The sequence below is a fragment of the Mytilus trossulus genome, chromosome 14, assembly GCF_036588685.1.
Source record: "Mytilus trossulus isolate FHL-02 chromosome 14, PNRI_Mtr1.1.1.hap1, whole genome shotgun sequence".
NCBI classification, from domain to species: domain Eukaryota; kingdom Metazoa; phylum Mollusca; class Bivalvia; order Mytilida; family Mytilidae; genus Mytilus; species Mytilus trossulus.
This window is the reverse complement of record NC_086386.1, coordinates 22,729,436-22,748,811: the sequence shown is the minus strand read 5'-3', so window position 1 is coordinate 22,748,811 and position 19,376 is coordinate 22,729,436. Positions and strand designations below refer to the sequence as shown.

Genomic DNA, 19,376 nt, shown 5'->3' with positions numbered 1-19,376 from the left:
TTTCAGTGGAAAATGATTTATGAAATTTTATGAAAATTGTTAAAAATTTAATATAAAGGACAATAACTCCTTAAGGGGTCAATTGACCATTTTGGTCATGTTGACATTATTTTTAGGTCTTACTTTGCAGTACACTATTACAGTTTATAATAATATTCCAAGATACTAGCTAGTGTATTAACCATAAACGGCAAAATGTTCTTAAAATTACCAAATCAGGTGCAGCACCCTAGCAACCGGTTATCTGATTCATCTGAACATTCCAGGGCGAAACTAGATACCCTAATTATGATTGTGGCCCGGATTGGTTTAATTAGCCCATTAGTTTCAGAGGTGAAGATTTTTCTAAAAGATTAGTACTAAGATTTACGAAAAATGATTAAAAGTTGACAATAAAGGGCAATAACTCCTTAAGGGGTAAACTGACCATTTTGATCATGTTGACTTATTCGTAAAGCTTACTTTGATGAGCATTAAAGCTGTTTACAGTTTATCTCTATCTATAATTATAATATTCAAGATAACAACCAAAAACAGCAAAATGTCCTTAAAATTACCAATTCAGGGGCAGCAATCTAACAACGGAATGTTCGATTCATCTGAAAATTTCAGGGCAGATAGATCTTAACCTGATTAACAATTTAACCCCTTCCAGATTTGCTCTAGATGCTTGTTTTTGAGTTATAAGCCAACAACTGCATTTTACCCCTATGTTCTAGTTTTAGCCATGGCGATTATCTTGGTTGGTTGGCCGGGTCACCGGACACATTTTTAAAACTAGATACGTCAATGATGATTGTGGCAAAGTTTGGTCAAGTAATTTCAGAGGAGAAGATTTTTGTAAAAGTTAACGACGACGGAAAGACGGACGCAAAGTGATAAGAAAAGCTCACTTGGCACTTTGGGCCAGGTGAGCTAAAAAAAGAGTGAGTGATGAGTAATAGAGCCATCGTTTTAACAACTATAATGCAGTGTATTTTTATTAGTTATAGATTACTTTGGATACAAAAAATTTAACAAAAATAAATTTATCAATCAGGACAAAATCAATGTTCTACAAATTCCAATGGAATAAAATGATTTCATAAACCTTAATTTGACATCATAGAAAAATGTAAAAAAGAATATTTTATTACCGAATGGAAAAACAGCCTATGTTTATAGTAATCTATTTTTGTACTTGTTCACGCAATTGACAATTTCAAAATAGTTTGCAGTGCTGATGTACTGATTTAAGAGATATACCTGTTAATATATTATTTGTATTGATTTACCATTTGAATTTCCGGGAATCCATGTTTCAGGACACCATTCTTCCTGCAACCAGCATAATCGTGGCCATGTCCATATCGAGGTCCATATTGCGTCAACATTAATAGTAGATGTTGCGATTAAAATAAAACAAAACAATTTTGAACACATGCTACAGTAAAATTAAGTAAACGTTCTTTAATTAGTCATGATGCACACACGCAATGGGTGTTGACACTAATTCCACCTTTATTTTGTCTCGTTTTTATCATTTTGACAGATAGTGTTTACATTTTGTTATCTTTTATGTCAATTTTGATAGATACTTCCCTTTCTATAGATATATTCATAAATAGATAAAGCGTTTTGTTAATTTTTTCTGCTGGAAATGTTATTCAAGGTGACGAAACTGTTCTTTAAGATATATAAGCTAATCTGCAAACGTATTTCCCGTTTTACCAAAAATAGAAAATGCAATAAACATAGCTGCCGTATAAAGATTAAAAACGTAAGGATGTGCGTTAATATGACAAACTGGCAAGAGAGGGGCGAAAGAAAATCATCGAGGAACAGTCAAACTTATAAATTGAAAATAAACTGACAACGCCATGACTAAAAAAATAAAAGACAAAAAGACAAATAATACCGGAAGGGTAAGCATATCCTGTTTCACATGAGGCACCCGTTGTGCTGCTCATGTTATAACAAACCCTGTAAATAGTCAAATTTGTTAGGTCACATTCATAAAAGGGAAGAGGATTGTAGGTACGACAGAAGAAACATATTCGATATCATCAGTGAAACAGTTATTCCATGAGAGCCAACCAAGTCGTGAATGTATTAATTATTTATGTGTAAAGAAGATAACTAAGCAATAGAAGTCTTTAATTGCAATGTCTTTCTTACAGCAAATTATCACAAATAATATAACATAAAAAAGTCAAACCTATATCAAAACAAAGTAATTACTTTCCCAAATTTGGACAAAAAGTTCTATAGTAGTCCAAGAAGCCTGTGTCGCTCACATGCCATTTTTTTTTTTATAAAATAAATGCATGAAATAATGCAACCTTTATACTCTGCTTAAGTTTCAGAGATACAAGTACTTTTTTCCCCTATTTTCTATTTTAGCCATGTTGGTTGACAAGCAGGGTTAGCAGATACATGTTTAAAAAACTAAATACCCTAATGCTTATTTGTGGACAAGTTTGTCTCAGTTATAATTAAGGAGAACATGTTTGCAAGATTACAAAAATTTACAAAAAATTACTATAAAGGACAATTAAAACTGCTTGAGAGGTCAATTGACCATTTTGGCCATGTTGACTTATTTGTTGATCTTACTCTATTGAGCATTAGTGCTGTGTACATTTTATCTCTATCTATAATGATATTCAATTCATAAAAATAACTGAAAACTGCAAAATATCCTTAAAATTACCAATTCAGGGTCAGAAACCAAACAACAGGTTGTCATATATGTCTAAAAATTTCAGGACACATAGGTCTTGACCAGATAAACAATTTCTCCCTTCTAGATTTGCTCTTAATGCTTTGGTTTCATTTTGTGAATATACAGCACTTGTTTGGATTTAACTTCATTTCATTTCAACCTTAACATTTTGAAAGCCAGGGATGCATAAACAAGTTGAAAATAAGGAGTTATATGTCTTAAAAAACATGAAAAAGACATAAAACAGAATAGACAAATACATCTTAACTTTGCCAATGAAGTTCGAACCTGAGTTTTAAAAATTTCTTTCGTTATTCAGGTACTATCAATTTATAATATGTATATTTTATTAATAATTTTTGACAGAAACACTTTTTTTTTTAATATTGTACCTCAATAACTTAAGAAGATAACCTTTACAACAGAAATTTAAGTGCAATCCTACTATTATACAAGTATATAATTATATATTAACCAAATCAAACATAAAATCAGCATGAAAATAAAATGGTAGAAATACACATCAATGAGATCATAGCACAGATAATCAGTATACACAACTTAATACACATTTAAAATATAATACAATGATACAATATTTGTACACTTAAGCTCTAGTCAAATTTGTCATACATATTCATCTTTGGTGAGATTGGGCATAGATTGGCCTTTATTTTAGATGGTCTACTTCACTCAAGACTCAGTGGACATGTCATTTATTTTTTCATAAATACATCTGAAAATTAATTTCCATTTATGATTTTCTATTAAATATTTTACAAAATTTAAAGTAAAACTAAAAGAGGGACGAAAGATACCAAAGGGACAGTCAAACTCATTAATCTAAAACAAACTGACAACGCCATGGCTAAAAATGAAAAAGACAAACAGAAAAACAATAGTACACATGACACAACATAGAAAACTAAAGAATAAACAACACGAACCCCACCAAAAACTAGGGGTGATCTCTGGTGCTCCAGAAGGGTAAGCAGATCCTGCTCCACATGCGTCACCCGTCGTGTTGCTTATGTGATTACAAATCCAGTAAATAGTCTAATTCGGTAGGTCAAATTCATGAAAGGGAAGGGGATTGTAGTTACGACGTAAGGAACATATCCGATATCATTTGTGGAATAGTTATTCCATAACAGTCAACCAACTCGTGATGGCGTCCGTAAAATTTACGAAGGGATGATTTCAACTTCACCATTTGGAACTCTTGATTTAATAGCTTCCTTGTGAGCAGTAACCCTTGATCAAGAAAATCATGATAGGAAATGCAAGCACGGGAATATCGTATCAATTGAGAGATATATACCCCGTATGCAGGTGCTGCTGGAATGTTGCTACTTAAAAATGGAAAGTTCACAATTGGAAAGCTGAAATCATCTCTTTTGTCGTAAATTTTGTCTTCAACCGACCCTCATTGTCAATTTCTAGATGTAAGTCAAGATATGAAGCTGACTTAACTGTCTCTGTAGTATCCTTTATCTCCAATTCGATGGGATAGATGCGTTCCACATAGTCACCAAATTTTGAATTGTTTAGTGAAACAACGGGCATGACTAACAATCCATCAGAGCTGTAGAGAGGCATACATGTGACTGTATGCCCTTATAAATTTTAAAAACGCATTCATGATCAGAATATTTTCTAGCAAACATTTTCAACAAAAGCTAAACACGCGAAATTCAAACTCAAGTACTATGTCTGTGTTCTCTCATGCCTATCACAACATATAATTTATTTAATACGAAAAAATAATGTCATTTGATAATATTTACATTTTGTGCATAAGAGCAATGCGGTTATTATATATTGTTATTTTAATATTTTGAAGTTTTTTATTCTGTTAAAAGCTTGTTTTATTGATAGCTGTTTTTTTTTTTTAATAAACTTGGATTAAAAAAACACTGGACATGCTGGAAGGATATCGTACTATGAACATGATGAAGTGATGAAGGGAAATTTGCATTTGATAGCAATATGTTAACATAATTACCCCTTAAGTAAGTTATTAAGGAGTTAAAACAAAATGCACCAAACACACAATGCATAAAAAATAAGTAAAAGTATCTTGACATGAAATTAAGGATGACTAATTCTGTGATAATGAAAACTGCTTGAATCCCCCTTAATTCTACTATCAATCTCATTAAATGATAACTGATTATATTTGTTTGATCACCTTGTACAACTGAACTAAATAATAATACACCTCATTGCTTCAATCTTTTTACATTGTTTAAGTAGATAAAGGGAGAGAGACTGATGGAGAAGAAAAGACTTATTTTCTTAATTGAATTTTATCAAACATAATAGACTAGTATGATAGGCAGTTGGAAATATACAAATTCCTATTAGCTGTATATTTATTTACTGACACTCATAATCATTTATAGGATATAATAAGAAACTATTTAGAAACTAAGTTCCAACTACCTCAGCCAAAGTTGCTTTAATCTAGATTCTTTTTGGTCATAAAACATCATAAGTTACTACATGTATATTACCTTGGATTTCAAATGTAAGATTTGGGCTTTCCTGATAAAGTTAATTCAAGAAAAATGCTCCAAACGCACAAAATATATAAAGTGCTATTTTCATTTAATGATTTTACTTTTTCTGGTCTATTATCCAGCAAAAGAAAAAAACCCATCATCATGATGACAGAAGAAGTATGCCTCTCATTTGCTGCCAGATCAAAAACAAACTTAAAAAATTGAACAATACCCATGATATCACTGCCCTATGTTTCTTGTTATTATGGTTATAGTTTCAAACACACAAAATTTTAGCACTTATACATAGTGACATAAACATGATAAACCTATTATCTAGTATATATCAACAATTGGATTATTATGCACAACCAGTTTTTGTGTTAATCATGTTAATCAGTCCTCTTCCATAACATAACCAGTCTTTTCTGGCACTCTTTTACATCCTGTTGTAGAAAAAAGTTGTTCTTCCTCAGGAAAATACTGTAATTGTTCTGCAATCTCTCGCACTTTATCGTCTTTAATATCTCCATAATTAGTGTAATATTTCTTAAGCAGTAAATAGTCTTTAATACACTGACGGACATGCCTTCTCTCTAATGGTAGAAACGGAATATAGGCAGTAATCATGTGGCGTAGTAGTACATCACTGTGATAAAAACCACCTGAATATAAAAAGTATACAATTAATAAAATTATTTTACCTGATAAAAAACAAACTATTCTAACAAAGGAACATTCAAACTCATAAAATATGCCTTAGATAAATTAAATAATTGTGAACAAACTAGGATTCATACTCGCCTTAAAAGATGACATTATATGAATTCTGATATTCTGTTTTAAAAGGTCCTTTTTTAGTCTTTCAACCCCAAGTTATTTTAAGCATCAAACACTTCCATATTTTTTAAATGTTTATATTATGGCATTCCTGGTGGAATTAATTATTTAAGAAAAGTGCTAAGAACATTGTATAAAGGACCCATAATGCAAGTCTGAATTTCTCATCTTAACACCAGCTTTTTTGCTAATGTCCAAAAAATTATCAATGATTGAAACAATTTGATATAATTTTATACAGTAAATATTATATGAGCTGCGTCGAATAGAAATCTTACCTTATGCAAATGAATACAAATAATTCTGATTATTTATTTCGGGTTGAAAAGTTAAAAAAACAATTGCTTTTCAAAGACTGTGAATATTTAAAAAATTGAGTTGATAACAAACCTTTCAATACAGACCAAAATTCATCCTTTTTGTAATTTATTGATCCAAAATGGGTCAAAATCATATGCATAAAAATATATATGTGCACTTGCATAAGGTTAATTTCTATCTGACACAGCTTATATGCTATCTAGGAGTACCAGTAAACAGGAAAAAGTAAAAACACAAAAATACCGAACTCCGAGGAAAATTCAAAAAAGAAAATCCAAAATCAAAAGGCAAAATCAAAAGTCCAAACACATCAAACGAATGGATAACAACTGTCATATTCCTGACTTGGTACAGGAAAACTTGGAAGTTTTTATCATACTAACCAATATCTATTTTTTCAGATTACTTACATTACGTATGCTTGTCAAGACTACAAAAGGGATTAAATGGACTTCATAAAAAATTGTTCAAACTGATGACAGTGTTTTAGTGACCGTAAATTGATAAATATATATAACAAGAATGTGTCCACAGTACATGGATACCTCACTCCCACTATCAATTTCTATGTTCAGTGGACCGTGAATTTGGTGTAAAAATCTAATTTGGCATTAAAACGTAAAATGAGGATGATCATATCATGGGGAACATGTGAAATAAGTCTCAAGTTAATTGGACTTCAACTTTATCAAAAACTTTAACCTGAACCTTACACTATCTCAACCAAAAACTTTAACCTGAAGTGGGACAGACGAACGAAAGCACGGATGGAAGAATGAACGAACAGACAGATGAACAAACAAACAGACAGACAAACTGACGCACAGACCAGAAAACATAATGCCCTTCTACTATCATAGGTGGAGCATAAATATAGCTGGCTTATGACTGGTGTGCTTACTATTTGGTCGTTGAAATCCAATCCTAAATCTGATTAACAAATGATCATGACAGCTTTACACTCAAAAGCTTTTGAATAATGGTTCATAGAACTTCATATTGGAGGAAAATAAAATAAATCCATATCTACCAAGTACCAACCCAATTTTTTGGGGAGTATGTTATTAGAAACACATCTTTTTTTTGCCTTAATTAGTAAGGTGTGTTTTAATTCCATACATTAAAGTATATGGGTTATAATAGCTGACCATACATTTACATAGTACATGTAGTATTTAAACTTAAAAGGGTCAGGATAGAATAATTGAAATGGTAGTTGGTTTTAATCAGTCAGTTTGCCTAAAATGACCTATGATAAAGGCAAGGAAGTTACCTTGAAATATTTCACACATTCTGATAATGATTATCTCCCCATTGAACTCAGCCCTTAAATATTTCTGTTAATTCAGATTTTAATTAATTTTTTTAATAACAAAACTTTTACCATGTTTACATACTTGTTTTTGTATTAACAGCTGCGGTTGTGACTAACTTTTCCATATCCTTCAGTTCTATTGAATCTCTGTCTTTCCCTTCATGCCAGAAATTTAATGTTTGCTGTAGTATCTCTGTTCCTGCTGTATTACTATAGAATAGAAAACATTTATGATTTCAGTATATATTTCAAAACAAGAGTGCACGTGCTGAAATGTCTCGCCTTCTTTACTTATTAATATTATATTGAAAGTCCTAAAAATAAGGTTGTATTACAACTGTCACATAACTTAAAATTAACCAAGATAACTAAAAACATTGACCAATGGACCATGAAAATGAGGTCAAGGTCAGATGAACAATGCCAGGCAGACATGTATAGCTAACAATTCTTCCATACAACAAATATAGTTGATGTATTGTTTATAGTTCAAGAAAAACAGACCAAAACACAAAATTTTCATACTGAGCAATGAACTGTAAAAATGAGGTCAAGGTCAAATAAAACCTGTGCAACTGACAAATAGATCATAAAATATTTCCTTACACCAAATCAGTTGACCTATGGCATTATGGCATATGGTATTAGATAAAAAGACCATAACTCAAAAACTTAACTTTGACCACTGAACCATGAAAATGAGGTCAAGGTCAAATGACATCTGCTCACTATACGTGTACACCTTACAATCATTCCATACAACAAATATAGGAGACCTATTGCATAATGTATGAGAAAAACAGTCCAAAACACAAAAACTTAACTATAACCACTGAAGCATGAAAATGAGGTCAAGGTCAGATGACATCTGCCAGTTGGACATGTACACCTTACAGTCCTTCTATACACCGAATATACTAGACCTATTGCTTATAATAATTTTTATTTTTTACAAACATTTCATCTTTTCCAAACCTGAATTCACAAGTTTATGATTGATGACTATTTTACTTACAGTCAAGTTTGCAGTGATTGATTGCTGGTGTTTAATGCCACTTTTAACACTTTTTGCTGTTTTTCATGGTGGACAGTTTGTATTTGTACATGCGGGCAGGTTTTCTGCAGAGAACCTTTAACCTTTGTCAGGAAACCTGGAAACCCTAGTTAATTAAGGGTTAAAACTTATATTTTTTGTCCTTTTATCTTTGAGGGATAAACATGATAGACAATGATAGATGTCTTCATTGGAATCATACAATTTCTCATTTCTAAAAAAATATTTTTAAAACCAAAAATAATAGATTAATCATTTAAAAAATATAAAATGTTTATCTTACACTGTACCATTCAAACTCTTACCTTAAAAAAATGAAGATAGCTTTTCTATAGTTTATACCACTAAGATTATCATAATAATCCAGGTATGGTTTTATAGTATCGATCAGTCCTGGTGGCATCTTATCTATCTCATCAAATATAAACATAGATCTCTCACAGTTAGTGACACTAGTCTCTATAAGTTCTCTCAGCTTATCCTGAAAAATATTAAAAGTTTTGTAATTTTCAAAATACTTATATATTATATTGTTATCAAGGTTAAACATTATATGTGTTATCCTGAAAAACATTGCATTATATTGCAATTGTACAAACATTGATAAAGGGATACATAATAGCTTGATCATCATGATACAAATGTACATCATTTCAGCAAGTCTGATAACATAGGCAATATTTAAAGTGTACATCACAAAGGACTTCAAATGAATTTAACTCAGTTTTAAAGGTTTATATGCATCTCAAACATTCTCCCTCTCCAACACACCCCCTTAAATTAAAAAAAAAAACAAAAAAAAAACACAAATAATCAAAGCGCGAAAGCGCTGTAAAGGCAGTTAATTACAGGTTGTGTGTATTTCTAGTCAAGTTATATCATTATCTTCCATAGTACAGAAGTGGTTTGAAGTATTTAAAAGTATTTTAAAAGTATTTAAGAGTTCACCTATATTGATAGTCTACTGTTTCAGAATATTTTCTGTACCTCGCCACGAAATGCATTTTTAAGACCTAGGAGAACTTTTTCTTATTAACATAAATAGACGTCTTTTAACTATTGATTATATACGCATATTCAATGACTCCCATCCTATGAAAAGTAGTTCACAAAGACTGACTAGTCCCCGTTATGTACTGTGTGTATTGCAAGAACATCCAGAAACATAATGGTAGATATGCATAGTAACATGTCAACTTTTTTTATGACCATACTTTTTAACTCAAAGCAAATGAACAATGAAGACAAGAAGAAAATGATGCAACGCAAAAAAAACTTACTTGTAAATCTATGAAATTCTCTTTACGGTATAAGTTTTTCTCATTGTTGGAGATTGTGCAGTAGTACCTGTAACTGCTTATATATATATATAAAAAAAAAAGAAGCTGTGGTATGATTGCCAATGAGACAACTATCCACAAAAGACCAAAATGACACAAACATTAACAACTATAGGTCACCGTACTGCCTTCAGCAATGAGCAAAGCCCATACCGCATAGTCAGCTAAAAAAGGCCCCGATAAGACAATATAAAACAATTCAAACGAGAAAACTAACGGCCTTAGTTAAGTAAAAAAAACCATTTCTTATGCACTTAAGTTTGCTAAACTCACTAAATATCATGAATATATCTCCTTATTTTTATATGCATTACAATATCATTTACAATTGTAATTCAAATCTATATATCAAAGCACAATGGATTGCACCACTTTCATTTATGCATCCTTTGGCAAAATACAAATTCTTAAATTACACAATATAAATTTATTTATATAAAAATAAAATCTAGTATACGACTCTCACCATATACAAATCAAAGAGCTGATTGCTCTGAGGAGGTGTCAACGTGTATTTGTTCCACCTAACAGAAGTTCCAGTGGAAACTTTATTATAAACAATGTCATAATACCTGTACCTGTTGGAACAAAATATTCTATACTATTTATTCCGTTAGGAACATTTATTGTATTATTTCTTCCTGTGGAAATAAAGGCAACAGTAGTATACCGCTGTTCAAAACTCATAAATCCATGGACAAAAAACAAAATTGGGGTAACAAACCAAAACAGAGCGAAACGCATTAAATATAAGAGGAAAACAACAACACAACACCGAAACGCAACACACACAGAAACGGACCAAGCATCAGACAAAACACCACGAGAATAACAAATATAACATGAAAACCAAATACATGAATTTGGGATAGAGAAGTACCTTGCCACATCTTATCTCAATATCTCAAAAATAAGAGAAAACGCAAACGACTCAACGTTAAAATGCAACACACAGAGAAACGAACAATAATATAACAATGACCATCTTCCTGACTTGGTACAGGACACTTTTAAAGGGGAATAAAAGTGGTGGGTTGAACCTGGTTTTATGGCATGCCAAACCTCGCACTTTAATGGCACAGTTAAATATAACATTGAAATGACAACATAATATTACAGGACTACAATACAAATAAATATTCCAGAATAGTTTTACCATTTGGAACTTATATTATGAAGGAACTTCTATTCTGTGACAGAATTACCATAAAAACAGCCCCACTATATAACACAGGCTGCTTTGTTCCATTATCGTTATGATGTTGTTTTTTTCTTCAAACAAGAATGTGTCATAAGTCATGGATTTCCCATCCGTACAATCATTTTCTATGTTCAGTGGACTGTGAAAATTATGTAAAATCTTTAATTTGGCAGTAAAATTAGAAAGATTATATCATAAGGAACACATGTCTACTGAGTTTCGAGTTGATTGGATTTCAACTTCATAAAAAAATACCTCGACCATGAACTTCAACCTGAAGCAGGAAGGAACAGAGAGACCAGAAAACATAATGCCCATAAATGGGACATAAAGATGGTAAGACTTGTTACATAAATACCCAACAACTTTTGAAAGTTCCCAAGTGTTTTTTTAGTGCGCAACAACAATTTTAATCATAACAATTTTTAGCAAAGTATTTTGCACGATCTGGATTGTCTAGAAAAAGTGTCATATTTGTATAATGAACTTACATGCCTTTTTCTTAAGTCTGTTTGCATGATTCTAGTTATTAAATCGGTAGAAAAGATGAACACGTAGCTAGCTGACCAGGGTTTATTTATTTGTGTAAGAATAGTACATAGTCCTTTAAATGATTTAATTGCATACAAAAATATTATATGTTACAACAAGTATTATGTCAATAAATTAGCATAATAGTCTCAGTCCCATATATTATATCAAATATTAGTGGATGCCGGATTGACTAGATGCCGATTTAACCAAGTGCCGCATTGATTTTTCTATGGGTGCCGATTTGACTTGTACCCCAAAATACTCAGCTACAAATATCCGATTACCGGATGAATCTATATTCATTGAATATTCTACAATAATAAGTACATCTATTGCTTAATATGTGAAAGGGCTGGAGGATTGATGAAGTGGTTTTTATCAGTTACATCACCAAGATGTTTGCGATGTTTGCGTAAAAAATTATCAGCTGATTATCTGATTATGTAATGATTAAATTTGTTTGCACTTGCAGTTTTTAAATCCTATATTCTTTAAAATAAATCAAATGTCCTGAAATATTTATGTGAATTATCATCTTCCATCCATAGTTTGTCTTTACTTGTTTAGTAAACAAATTAATATCCATTATTTACATTTTCACACAGGTAAACTAATTTGGCTATAAATAGATCAAAGCATGTCTATGTAGAATCTCTAATCTAAAATCGTAATTGTTATAATTTTATTTCCTTAAATAATCAAATTTAAATTTATGAAAATAATCATGATTGATAAAATAGTATTGCATAAAGTTAACGTTTTTGGAAGACTATCAATGATTAGGTCATAGTTCTAGTGGCTTCTTCACGAATTTGTAAACAAACCAATATGACCGCCACACGTGATTACCTAAGTTGCACATGTGAAAAACAATATTTCTGACAAAAGTGAGATTTCTCTTGTCAAAAGGGATTTATATTTATATTGCAATAAATTACTCAGAAGGAGGTACATAATTCGGTTTAGATTATATTTCTTATTCTATGAGCATTTGGAATTTAATCAAAATTCTCCCAACAGCAACTAGAACGTACTGTGTCATACACACATACACGCGTAGATTGACTGGTACCGGATCGGAATGTTACACATATATCAAATAGCTAATTCCCGGAACGTAGTAGCGGGAACCAGGATAATACGTACACAACATACATAACTAACGAAATTGAAAACGCTTACAGTACAAAATGTATCTCGTTCATAACCCCAATTCCGCTTTGAATTATAGAAAATGCAATATCAATCATGTTCAATCGACCTTTTATTGTTATATCAACGTCTGAACTTATTAAAAAATCTTTAGATGCAAGTTAACACTCGAAATTGACCCGACCTCTTTCCACACGGAATACAAATATAAATGATAGTTTGTAATCAGGTTGACTGCTTTTAATGCAAAATACACATTTATAACAAGTTTTTTAAAACGAACAATACACACCGATCTTTTCTTTATTTCCCAATGTAAATGAAATAAACAAAAACCATATCATACAATGAAAAGGAAAGGAGAAAATTGAACATTTACGGATCTATTTCTGGCCAAAAGACCCCCTAGATAGATTTTTTGGATGTCGCGTATGAAAAGATGTACCTCATGACTTAAAAGTCAGGCCTTAAAGCACTGCCTTTAAAAACAATAAATGGTGAATGGGTCAATGGGACACAGATGCCCCCTCTTGGACGTAACAGTAAAAAGGGATATAACTCAAGAACTGTTAAAGTGCAGCTACCTAAATTTTTACTTGATCGGAGTTTTGTGGTAATAAGAAAGAATTGTGTATAAGTTTAAGGAAGATTGATGGTATACCACCATCTTCGTTTGTACAATCACAGTGCGAAATCGGTGTAGTTATTTGCCCAAATCTGCAAATTTGGAGACAAATTTGCGATTTAATGGATATATTGTTTATTTATAAAAATGCCTTACATGCCTTAATGGTGATCATGGTGATCTATTGAATTATTCAAAATATTTAAACAAATATCAATTGTTTTTGTTTTTAAAATCATTTTTCTAATGAGTCATTTTAGTGGAGATAACTCTTTTAGTAAACAATTTATACTGGACTAATTAAGATTTTTTGTTATTTTTACTTGCAGCAAGAAATTAAGTTCAGTGACACCTTTTTTTCTTTTTGTTTTCTTATATTATATTATAAAACCTTCATTTTGGCAAATTATAAGAAAATTCTGTCTCAAAAAGTGTATACTTAAGATCTACCTTAATAACATTTGGTTGAGGCAAACTTAAGTAAGCAATGGTTATAAGGGAATCGAAACAAAAAAATCAGCAATTTTTTAATTTGTAAGATGGCATAACTCTAGAAAGGTAAAAGTGACACCATCAAAATTAAAACTTGTGTTTTGTGGTATTTAGAATTGTGTATAAGTTTTATAACATTTGGTCGAGGCAAACTAAGGTGAGAGAACAGAAATGAAAAATTTAGCAATGTTTTCCAATTGTAAAGGGGCATAACTGTAGAACAGTAAAATTTAAGCCACCAAAATTGAATCTTGATCTGAGCTATTTGGTAATAAGCATTGGGTATAAGTTTCATAACAGTTTATAAGTTGAAGACCTAAAACATTTTTTTTTATATTTTTACAGCATACAGACTTCCTTTAGCATGCCATGTATTTCAGTGTGAAAGGTTAATGCTAGAGACCATAAACACCTATTATGTACTATAATACACTACAAAATGTGTTTACCTTATAAAGAGGAACCATATCAGCATGTGGAAATTCTTTAGTTGAAGCAATCATATGAACAAATCCACTCTTCATTCCCTCCTTGTATAAATGATCAGCGATAATTTTGCTGACATAATTCTTCCCTGTACCTGTTCCTCCATGGAATGACAGAGCTAGAGCTTTGGAAGGATCATTGTTTGATAAATGGGCCTTGATGTGACGTACTACAGCTTTTATAACCAGATGTTGTCCATAAACTTGATTTTTAAGACTGGTGGATAGTTCTGAAAGAACAAAATCATTTTCAAATTATTATTTGCTACAAATATTTTGCTACACATAAACATATCATATATATTAGTAAACATGGTAAAAGATGCAGACTTCTGCAAGGTATAGTTTCCAAAAATAACAGCAAAAAGCATGTAAAAACTGGGAAAAAGAGAGGTGATATTGTTATAATTAACATGATCAAGGATAATTGGTCAGAAATTAAATTTGTTCCATCAGATATTTTAAAAATGAAATCAACATTTTTAACAAAGACTTGTTTCTTACATTATTTATTCAGAATTCCTTTTAATTGATAAAAAAATAAAGATATTGTTTTAAACTGATACATTTTGTAGTCCTGATAGATTGTTGGTTATTTAGTGTCCAGCAGAAAATATTTTTTGCATGTTCAGGATGAGAACATATTAGCAATAATTTCAATAGGTTGGTCTTACAATCATGACAATAGAAACTGTCCGAGATGAAGGTAGGAAAAATTTGGATATATTCACTATATTGGATATGGACAGAAATTTGGCTTTGCAACCAGTCATCTACAGAACCCTCGGGTGGCCTCAAAGGGTTGTTGCAAGGGTTCTGAACTTGTAAGAGCACAGTACTTTATACAAGAGGCATCAGATTTTAATTCCTACATGTAATTCTGACTGGACATGCTGGACTTGGTTTGGCACTTGATATATATATTTGCACAGCCAAACAGACACCCCACTTTGGCAAGGGTTTTACTGCCAGCTAAAGGGAGACTATAAGTTGTGAACATTAATGGAATCGGGATGCATTCAACTAAAAACATGTTTACCTGTTCATGTTCAACCCCTTACACCAGTTCACCTTTGCACCCAAATATTTTTGTTTTCATTGTTTCAAAATAAAATGAGATTCAGACAACACTTTTTTTTATGTACTGCGCACATGTGTTGAATAAATCTTAATCATGTTTTGAACAAGGTATAGTCATGATCATGATGATAGTGTCCATCATCATGATCATGGACATGCAAAGTGAGATTCTGACAATTTTTTTTTTAAATTTATAAATCTTAATTTGACAAGTGAAAGTCAAAAGTTGTGACTGAGTACAGAAATAAGAAAACAGATAGAGAAAATCATGTTTTGGTTAGCATGCTGAGTGTATTGCATTAATTAAAAAAAAATCAGTTTCAAAATATTAAAAGGGAGCTCTAACATTTTGTCAACATGGTCATGTGGTATGATTGCCAATGAGACAACTATCCACAAAAGACCAAAATGACACAAACATAAACAATTATAGGTTACCGTACGGCCTTGCTAAGCCCTTACGGTAACCTATAACTGTTTATGTTTGTGTCATTTTGGTCTTTTGTGGATAGTTGTCTCATTGGCAATCACACCACATCTTCTTTTTTATATTAGCTGTTTAATAAACAGTTAAACTTCGTGTTTTTCATTTCAAATCTTCAATGCTCTAATTTATTTACACAAAGCTAAATATATGCAGTACATGTATTTACATCAAACATTTTTGTCAAAGCAAGTTAAAACAACAATCATAATTTTCTAATAATTCAACTGGAACATTGGAATATGATTTAAAATTGGGTGCAAACATCATGAAAGACAAATGAAAGAGTAGGTTGCGAATGAACCTAGGGTAGTATCCCCCTCAGGGGTGAACATGCAACATGTGCAAGGTGGGATGGGGATAATGTAGGTTGCAAAACTGTATTTGGCATGAACAGACCTGATACACCATTCATGTGCTTGATCTTACATGATTCAAATAAAAAAATGAAGCTTCACAAATTTTAAGAATGATAATGGAAGAACTATCATGACTGTTCTGGCTAGTTAATGAACGTAGATTTGTAACAACATGAACAAATAGCCTATTAATTGTAACTGTAATTTTTGTCCAAAAATCGGACTATTACAGGAAAACTGTAATAATAGAGGGACCAAAGATACCAAACATGCCAAAGGTAAAGACAAACTCATAAATAAAAACAAACCTGACAATGCCATGGCTAAAAATGAAAAAGACAAACAGACAAACAAATGTACACATGACACAACATAGAAAACTAAAGAATAAGCAACACGATCCTACCAAGGACTAAAGGTGATCTCAGGTGCTCCAGAAGGGTAAGCAAATCCTGCTCCACATGTGGCACCTGTCGTGTTGCTTATGTGATAACAAATCTGGTAAATAGTCTAATTTGGTAGGTCACATTCATGAAAGGGAAGGGGATTGTAGATAAGATGTAAGGAACATATTCGATATCATTTGTGAAACAGTTATCCATAACCCTCAACCAACTCGTGATGGCGTCCGTAAAATTTACGAAGGGATGATTTCAACTTCACCATTTGGAACACTTGGTTTAATAGCTTCCTTGTGAGCAGCAACCCTCTATCAAGAAAATCATGATAGGAAATGCAGCACAGGAATATTGTATCAATTGGGAGATATATACCCTGTATGCAGGTGCTGCTGGAATGTTGCTACTTAGAAATGGAAAGTTCACAAATGGAAAGCTGAAATCATCTCTTTTGTCATAAAGTTTTGTTTTCAACCAACCTTCATTGTCAATTCCTAGATGTAAGTCAAGATATGAGGACAACTTAATCAGGGCAGGAATAACCACTAATTGGTGGATTATACCTCAATTGATGTATAATCCACCAATTGAGGTATATTGGTAATTTACACAAATGATTTAGACCAATTGATGTATAACATGTATAATGCAAGTGTAGTCGCACTATCTGGACGTAAATAATAGTAGACTATGTACATGTATAGGGTTCTGGATAGTTTTATTATTCAATGAAGCATCAAAAGAAACCCTGTAATATAATATTACATTAAATAACAACGTATATTAATCAATTCTCTTAAGACATGTATTACATGTATTATATCAATCTGATAGATTTACGTAATATCTGTACTCACAAAAATTAACCAATTAACTGTAAAACATGTAAAATATGTCACAGTTTATGAAATTTACAAAATGTGAAATTAAACATTATCTAATTAAAATATAACTTTCTGTGACGTTCGAAACAGAATTTAACTTGTCAGAAAAGCAAAATAGAAGTACTTATAGTTTCTCATTTAGCAAAACATTATTATATATATACGAAATATTTAAATTTTGTTACCTCCTTCATAGGAAAACGATGTTTAACATTTAGAAGCAACGACGTTTTTTCACCTCCTTTACAGGAGATCGGTAACTATATATAGCTAGCATTTAGTTCTGACCAGGATAACAATCGGCAGCTCTCGGACATTTAGGTAACTTACAGCGTAAATGAACGAGGTGTTACATTATGGTCATTTGCACTGTTTCCATTGGTCATGTGATAATCTTTAAAAATGAAAGGCAAAAATGGAGAAATCATGGGTCTCTGTGAAAAATGTTAAAATATATAGAAAATTAAAGGTTTGGCAGGTAGGTGATAAATGAAGAGATAAATGAAAACTGAAGAGATTGATGCCCGATTTATATAATTCCAAGGCCCTCAGTCGACTCCAGAAGCGAGGAAGTAGCGTATCTATTTTGGGTGGGCAAATACCCACTTTTTGTTCAGGGGCGAGCTCCGACGTCCCACAGCCCTAGCTTGTCTGGCTAAACAGCCGTCGCGTCAGAGTAATCTCTGACTACCATTTTGGGTGGGCAAATATCCACTTTTTGATATGGAACGAGCTCTGACGTCCCACGGCCCCAGCTTGTCTGGCATAACAGCCGTTGGACGTCAGAGTAATCTCAGACTAGGTCGAGGGGAAACCATCAATTATTTTTCCATGGCCTTAGTAGGGTGTTATTTTTTTCATTGACTTTATCTTTACCTGTAGCATTTAAATTTATCCATCTCTTTGTACAGCACTCTTTAAACTGACACTTAATTGCTCTAAAGCTAGCCAAAAAAACAGCTGAAACTCCAGCTGCAACTGTAGCGACACCAGAGATAGGTTCTATGGCGTGACAAGTTGTCAAGAAAATGAAAATATAAGTTAATGCATACAGCAGCTTAACCTTCATAATGATGACAGATTCTTCCAGGTAAAAAATGACATAATAAGACTAAATTAGAAAAAAATATTTTTAGATGACGAGCTTTTCGAAAATGAAAGCGGAAATACCGAAATTGTGCTAATAGTTAAATCTTCTCGGACGGCCCCGAATATCCGTGTTACACTTTCTATTTATTATCTGTGTTTGTAACCCGAATAATTCAGTCGTTATATTCCGCTGATCTACGGAGGCTACGTGTGGGAGAAAATCGGACACGGAAAGGGCTTGAATTATTCGAGTTACTGTGTTTGATTGTAGATTACTACAAGCAGATTCCAGTCTAACATAACTTGGACAAACATCTCAAGCAACACTGTGCAAAACCCTATCCATCCGACAAAATCGCTTCCTAATTCATCATGTTCAAATCAAATTGGATAGTAACAAATTAATGTTTCTTTGGTTACATCTGAGAGGTTACATTGGTAATAACTTAAAAAAACAGCACTGATTAAAGTTATTCCGAAACAATTGAACATTTTCAAATAGTTCTGTTATTTAA

The 19,376-nt window shown here is 32.0% G+C and overlaps 1 protein-coding gene across 1 annotated transcript; it reads right to left on the bottom strand.

Moving 5' to 3' along the window:
• Window positions 1–2,117: 2,117 nt before the first annotated feature.
• LOC134697321 (torsin-1A-like) lies at window positions 2,118–18,941 on the bottom strand. The gene is made up of 5 exons (XM_063559524.1): window positions 18,649–18,941; window positions 14,532–14,797; window positions 9,044–9,219; window positions 7,767–7,894; window positions 2,118–5,873 (listed from the first exon to the last, which is right to left on the bottom strand). The coding sequence occupies exons 1-5, from the start codon at window positions 18,839–18,841 to the stop codon at window positions 5,605–5,607; spliced, it is 1,032 nt and encodes a 343-aa protein (XP_063415594.1). The 5' UTR covers window positions 18,842–18,941; the 3' UTR covers window positions 2,118–5,604.
• Window positions 18,942–19,376: the final 435 nt, after the last annotated feature.

Bases quoted from the DNA above. Each gene is read 5' to 3' on its own strand.
- LOC134697321 (XM_063559524.1), bottom strand. From the start codon at position 18,841: ATGAAGGTTAAGCTGCTGTATGCATTAACTTATATTTTCATTTTCTTG. The intron at 14,798-18,648 runs GTAAAGATAAAG...TTGTTCTTTCAG, and splicing joins GATAAATTTAAATGCTACAG to AACTATCCACCAGTCTTAAA. The intron at 5,874-7,766 runs GTATGTAAACAT...TTTTATATTCAG, and splicing joins AGCTGTTAATACAAAAACAA to GTGGTTTTTATCACAGTGAT.